This window comes from Erythrolamprus reginae, chromosome 8 (assembly GCF_031021105.1).
Source record: "Erythrolamprus reginae isolate rEryReg1 chromosome 8, rEryReg1.hap1, whole genome shotgun sequence".
In the NCBI taxonomy this organism is placed as follows: domain Eukaryota; kingdom Metazoa; phylum Chordata; class Lepidosauria; order Squamata; family Dipsadidae; genus Erythrolamprus; species Erythrolamprus reginae.
In genome coordinates, this window is record NC_091957.1 from 11008095 (window position 1) to 11015329 (window position 7235).

The 7235-nt window shown below is 44.1% G+C and overlaps 1 protein-coding gene across 1 annotated transcript in view; it reads left to right on the forward strand.

The window, feature by feature from the left end:
• Nucleotides 1-6842, forward strand: part of PTGS1 (prostaglandin-endoperoxide synthase 1) — a 46944-nt gene extending 40102 nt beyond the window's left edge. Inside the window, exons 10-11 of the mRNA XM_070759606.1 lie at nucleotides 768-915; nucleotides 3998-6842. Of these exons, the coding sequence (XP_070615707.1) occupies nucleotides 768-915; nucleotides 3998-4356 (507 nt within the window). The 3' untranslated portion in view covers nucleotides 4357-6842. The remainder of the gene's footprint in view (nucleotides 1-767; nucleotides 916-3997) is intronic.
• Nucleotides 6843-7235: the final 393 nt, after the last annotated feature.

Genomic DNA, 7235 nt, shown 5'->3' on the forward strand with positions numbered 1-7235 from the left:
AACAACGAAAGAGCTTGCAAGCCAGTTAGAGTTTTGTTAGCACCTGGAAAGAAACATTCGGAGCAAGTAGAACAATGGGGAAAAACCCTGCAAAGATTTAGGGCTTGGAAAATATTCTTCGCAGAGAGTAACAATGAAAGAGCTTGCAAGCCAAGTTAGAGCAATGAAAAAACCCTGCAAAGACTTAGGGCTTGGAAAACATTCTTCGCAGAGAGAAACAATGAAAGAGCCTGCAAGGTAAGAGCTGGGAAGATCGTTTGCAACTAGTTAGGGCTGGGGGAAAAAAAAAAAGCTACATTCAGAGTATAAGACGCACCCAAATTATCAGCCTCTTTTAGGGAGGAAAAAGGGGCGTCTTATATTTAGAAAAATATGGCACTTTGGCAAATACCTTAGTCAAGTTGAACAGTCCAGTCATACACAGTTAAATGAGTCAATAACTCTCTTTACGTTAATAATACTATAAGCTTTACTTGTTCGGTTTACAAATACATAAACCATCATTTGAACGCACAGTTCTTACTACAGCAGTCACAGAGAAATAACAGAAAATAGCAGAGAGAGTCAGAGAGAGGGAGAATCATGCTTCTGGCTCCCTCTTGTGGCCATTTGTAACACTAACTCTTAAAGCAATAGTGTTCCAATACATTTAAGCATACCTTGTTGGTTTGTTTATATATTGCCAAACCCAACCAGTTATGGACATAGTACTAACAATATCGGACAATTATTTTTTGACCAAGAAATTCTTTGGTTTTCCTTTTCAGATCGGTGGGAAGCCAAATATCAACAAGAACCTTCTAAAAGTGGCAATCGGAACGATCAAGGAATCACGACTGTTGCGTTTCCAGCCTTTTAATGAGTACCGAAAGAAGTTCCACCTTAAGCCATACACGTCCTTCCGGGAACTGACAGGTACTACTATCCCCAGAAGAAATCTCAAGGGCGGCAAAATCTCCTTGAGATACTGTCACTACCTATGAACCTTCTTGAAAGAAACTGGTTTGGCCATGTTGATTGCAAGAATTGAGGACGTGTCACACAGGGCTGGGTTCCTCTCAGTGAAGAGCTGCAATTTTTTTTACTACCACACTGTGGGTGTGGCTTATTGTGTGGGTGTGGCTTGATGGTCATGTGACCGGGTAGGAGTGGCTTGCCAACCATGTGACCAGATGGGAGAGGCTTGACAATCATGTGACCGGGGATGGTTTAAAGGTCATGTGACTGGGTGGGAGTGGCTTTCTGATCAAGATAAATTGGACTCTTTTTCAGTTGATTAACCTACATTATTTGAATAGCCACGAAAAGGACAAATGACAGACGGCATGATTTGTTGAGGAGCACAGTAATATTTTAAGATTTTGTACTAAACCCATAATGTTCAGTGTGATAACAGATTAGGCAAGTAGCTCAATTTGCTTTAAATGTTATAAAAGTTCAGTTCTAGATAATGATTACAACGATGGATAAAAACATACTATTTAATTATTTCCCATTTTAAAAGTAACGAAGGATCATACTAAGGCATTAGAGAAGAAAGGACAATAAAAAAACTATTAAGTATTCGAAAAATAGTGCATAAACTTACTACCCCCACTGTATGTCCCCGTCACTGGTTTTCACTTAACCTTCACCATGGGTGCATATTGTGACGTTTCGCATGTATCCCTTCGTCTGGTTTCACTTCCCTGCATGCTCAGAAGGTGTTTTCAGACCGAAACTCAGACAAGCCATCCAAATACAGGGAACTTGGCTGAAAATTCAGAAAAAAGATAGCAGCAGACAGAACTGGATATGTGACACCAAAATTATATTACCAGCGGGCCACTAATGGTTCGCGGAAATGTGGTCCGAACTGGGGGAAGCCTCCTATGTATTGCCTTGTATTGGCAGTTCTGTGTTAGCAAAAACTTCAGAAGAAAAGGATTTAGGGGTAGTGTTTTCTGACAGTCTCAAAATGGGTGAACAGTGCAGTCAGGCGGTAGGGAAAGCAAGTAGGATGCTTGGCTGCATAGCTAGAGATATAACAAGCAGGAAGAGGGAGATTATGATCCCGCTATATAGAGCGCTGGTGAGACCACATTTGGAATAATACTGTGTTCAGTTCTGGAGACCTCACCTACAAAAAGATATTGACAAAATTGAACGGGTCCAAAGACGGGCTACAAGAATGGTGGAAGGTCTTAAGCATAAAACGTATCAGGAAAGACTTCATGAACTCAATCTGTATAGTCTGGAGGACAGAAGGAAAAAGGGGGGACATGATTGAAACATTTAAATATATTAAAGGGTTAAATAAGGTCCAGGAGGGAAGTGTTTTTAATAGGAAAGTGAGCCCAAGAACAAGGGGACACAATCTGAAGTTAGTTGGGGGAAAGATCAAAAGCAACATGAGAAAATATTATTTTACTGAAAGAGTAGTAGATCCTTGGAACAAACTTCCAGCAGACGGTGGTAGATAAATCCACAGTAACTGAATTTAAACATGCCTGGGATAAACATATTTATTTATTTATTATTTATTTATTATTTAGATTTGTATGCCGCCCCTCTCCACAGACTCGGGGCGGCTCACAGCAAGATACAGCAAAACATGACAAATCCAAATAAATTTAAAAGATTTAAAAGATTTAAAAAGAACCCCATTTACTAACAAACACACACACAAACATACCATGCATAAATTGAACATGCCTGGGGGAAGTGTTTCAGTTCCCCCATGCCTGACGGCAAAGGTGAGTTTTAAGGAGTTTACGGAAGGCAGGGAGAGTAGGGGCAGTTCTAATCTCAGGGGGCAGTTGGTTCCAGAGAGTCGGGGCTGCCACAGAGAAGGCTCTTCCCCTGGGGCCCGCCAACCGACATTGTTTAGTTGACGGGACCCGGAGAAGGCCCACTCTGTGGGACCTAATCGGTCGCTGGGATTCGTGCGGCAGAAGGCGGTCTCGGAGATATTCTGGTCCAGTGCCATGAAGGGCTTTAAAGGTCATAACCAATACTTTGAATTGTGACCGGAAATTGATCGGCAGCCAATGCATATATCCATCCTAAGATAAAATACAGAAAATAGTAGAAGGGCAGACTAGATGGACCATGAGGTCTTTTTCTGCCGTCAGACTTCTATGTTTCTATGTATGTCCTGGAAAGCTAAACAGGACTTTCAGAGTCAAAGGCAGTTTGGTTCTGAAGATGAATTTATGGAGATGATAAGGAGCCCAGAGGAAAAGTTCTGATGGCTTGTGTAGCTGTAGCAATTCCTTCCACCCTAAGGCATAGGTTGAGTGTTGAAAGCATCAATGGACCCCTCTGTCATGCCCGCATCAGACAAAAGATGGACAGCTGACAGAGAGTGGGAGAGTTGGCTGTGGAGGAAACTGAGGAAGGGCAAAATCAGACTGGGTGGAGCAGGGGAGAAGGAAGAACAAGGGAGAGGGAGCTCAGATGAAGACCAAGGCCCACCCCCTCCTCATACAAGGGCAGTGATGGCGATTCGATTCCCTTCACAAGGCACACCTGGGGATGGAGTTTAAAGGACAGGCAGTTGGGAGGGGTGTTTGTCAGGAACAAACACTGGATGCATTGAGTGTTGAGAGTTGTGGCCTGCATTCCTGGATGCTTCCGTGTGCTTCTCTTGTCTTGCTGGGATTATTGCCGTGAATTCTTCGCTTCTGGGAGTCATTATCTTGCCCTGCTGGATTGATTGATTTGCAGTCATTCTGCTTACAGCAAAAGCTGCTACAGGTTTGTGGGCGAGTTTTTCTCCAGGCTGGAGAGTAAATGGGACATTAGGGGCAAAGTTGGTGCCAATAAAGGGACTCATTTCCAGTTTTCTGGCTGTGTTGCATTTGTGCTACACCCCAGTTCATCGCACCTTCCTTCCAAAGTTGCTCTTCTGCAGTGGGTGGAGCAGCTGGAAAGCCAAATCCAGACATAGATAATCTTTGTAGGTCCTTGACGAACTGAGATACCTCATTTCCTCCTTTCTCTTTCCTTGGCGCAGATGACGAGAACTTGGTTGCGAAGCTGGAAGAGCTCTATGGAGACATCGACGCCCTGGAGTTCTTTCCCGGCCTGTTGGTGGAGAAGACCTACCCCAACGGCATCTTTGGACAAAGCATGATAGAGATGGGGGCTCCCTTCTCCTTGAAGGGGCTCCTGGGGAACCCCATCTGCTCCCCCGAATACTGGAAGCCCAGCACTTTTGGGGGCGCCGCCGGCTTCCAAATTGTGAATACGGCCAGCTTGCAAAAGCTGGTTTGCCTCAACGTGAAACGGTGTCCCTATGTGGCTTTCCACACGCCTGATGGCGGGGAGGCCGAAGGCTCTGAGGAGAAGAGAAGGCCTTCAACGGAACTCTAACAAAGCTATCTTCGGTCGAGTTAACAGCATAACAACAGCTCGCTTAATGACTGCTCAAATTATCACGGCCCTGAAAACTATGACTTGTGACCGTTTTTTCACATGGATGACCTTTGCAGCCTCCTCACCATGGTGATGCGATTTACCTCAGGATGCGGTGTCCTGGGGAGGGTGTCATGGCCTCCTGACAAGCAAGTTCATGGGGAAGTCGGATTCACTTAACAACTGTGTGACATTTAACAAACGTGGCAAGAAAAATCGTAAAGTTTTTTTAAAAAAATCAATATCTTTCTCACCGAACGGCAGCCATTTTGGGCTTAATTGCTGAGGTAAATTGAGAACTACCCGTACTTCTCTTCCTCCTTCAGGCTTGAGACCAGGGGGTCATGAGGGCATGAGAGCAACAAGGAAAATGGACATCAGGGTGGACTTGTGGGCCTGTCTCCCTCAGCTTCTAGCCTAGCCCCCTCCTCACATTCTGCAAAATGCCTTCCACGATCCTGTCCAGAGGAGAGGAAACACCATCTTAACTGTTTCTGGAGATTCTCTGTCATCCATGGTCAGAGTTGTCCCAAAGATGCTTTTATTTTTGAAGACGCAACTTGGATTTTCTTGGATTTTCTTTGAAGACGTTTCACTTCTCGTGCAAGAAGTTTCTTCAGTTCAACCTTAACCCAGAACTGAAGAATCTCCTTGGGTGAGAAGCGAAACCTTTTCGAGAAAAACAACCCAGAAAGTCTATGGAGATTCTCCATCATCCATGGTTGTCCCAAAGATGCTTTTTTTTTTGAGAGGCAACTTGGATTTTCTTCAAAGACGTTTCACTTCTCATCGAAGATGCTTCTTCAATTCTAACTGGGTGGTGGCGGGGAATGGAAGGATTTATCCTTCTTGCAGACAGCTTGTCAAAGTTCCAAACTAAATCAGAGTCCAAGTCAAAGTACTCCTTCAAAGTTTCAAGTTTCGGAGAGGGGCGGCATACAAATCCAAATAATAAAATAAATAATAATAAATTTATTTCTGGAGCCATCCTGGCACCCCCACTGGGAAATCTGAATCTGAGTTTGCCACTGTTCTGTCAGGCTCTCTGGTAGAATCCTCCCAAAAATTCACAGATACAATTTCAGACACACACACGTTTGAAAATTCAAAACAATGTTCTTTATAATGAAAATTCACTTAAACCAAGCCCTCTTTTGGTATAGCAAAGAGCACTGGTCTCCAAACAAACTGGTAATTTGTACAAGTCCCTTATCAGTTCTGTGATACTTAGCTTGCAGCTGTGAGGCAATTCACAGTCCTTCTTCTTTCACGAAGTGAAACACACTTTGCTCTGGTTTAGTTTCAAAGCGGGGAAAAATCAGCACACAAAAGGTCAAAGTCAGTAAAGCAGTCACGAAACACAACGATCAGATAATCCTCCACAATGGCCAAACCCACAGGCTGCTATTTATAGCAGCCTCACTAATTACCACAGCCCCACCCAACCACAGGTGGCCTCATTTTCTTTGATAATAATCTCTCAGTTGTTGTTGCCTATGCATCGCTCTCCACATGCGTGGCTGTATCATTAACTCTTGTTCTGAATCCAAGGAGGAGATAGATAATTGATCTCCTTCTGAGCTGTCTGCCCCACTCTCCTCCTCCCTGTCACTCATGTCTTCTTGGTCAGAGGAGCCTTCATCAGCAGATTCCACCGGGGGCAAAACAGGCCTGCGGCATGTGGATATCTCCCCCACATCCACAGTCCTTGGGGCAGGAGCAGGGCCAGAGCTAACCACAACACCCACTCAGTTGAAAGTTCACATCCCTTGTCCCCTCGCCCACCAACTTGTCACGTTGCCCAGTCAGATCGTGTCAACAGGACCAGTCCTCCTTCCGCTTCCGCCCAGGAGGATGGACATAGGGTGGCCTTGAACCTCTCGAAAGAATGTTTGTGGCTGCTCCCTCATGAAAATCATCCCTCCCAAGTTCCCATCAAAATCAGACCTTCTACAGAGAGTGTGGCAAGTCGTTGATTTATCATCAACTTCTGCACCATCTTGGCACAGTTGGTCATTTGTTCCAGTACGGAACTGAAGAAGCTGCTTGGATGAGAAGCGAAATGTCTTCAAAGAAAAAAAAAAAACCCAGAAAGTCCAGTTATCTCTTGAAACAAAACAAAACAAAACAAAAAGCACTTTTGGGACCACCAGCTTAACGGAGCAGGAGGAATCCATCTCCGGTGAGTCTCCTTGGTGGTCTTCTTCAGCTCCACCCGTGATCTCTTTTATCTCTGCCTGTGATAGCTGCCCCCAGGAACCTCCGCAAACAGGAAACGGAGGGGAACAAACCTGCTCTACTGAGAATTTTTTTGGGGGGGGCAGAGGACCCACCTCTGTCTCTGCTTTCAAAGCTATTGGTGCAGGTATGTGTTGGGGGGAAAACCGACAATCACGAGGGGGGGGGGAGGAGATGTTCGAAATAAACAGAAAACCTGATTTGCTGAGCTAAAGCACTCATAAATTCGCATTTCTTCTTCTCCAGGTTTGGGTGGGGGGAGAGATATTTATTTTATTTTATATTTTATATTATTATATAGTATATAGTATATACTGCAGTGTTTCCCAACCATGGCAGCTTGAAGATATTTGGACTTCAACTCCCAGAATTCCCCAGCCAGCATTTGCTGGCTGGGGAATTCTGGGAGTTGAAGTCCAAATATCTTCAAGCTGCCAAGGTTGGGAAACCCTGCTATACAGTATATAGTATATATTTATATTATATATTATTTTATATATTATTTTATATTATTTTTATTTATTCATTACATTTCCATGCTGCCCTTTTCCTCAGACTCAGGGCGGCTCACAACACAAATACATGTCAAACATATAGAA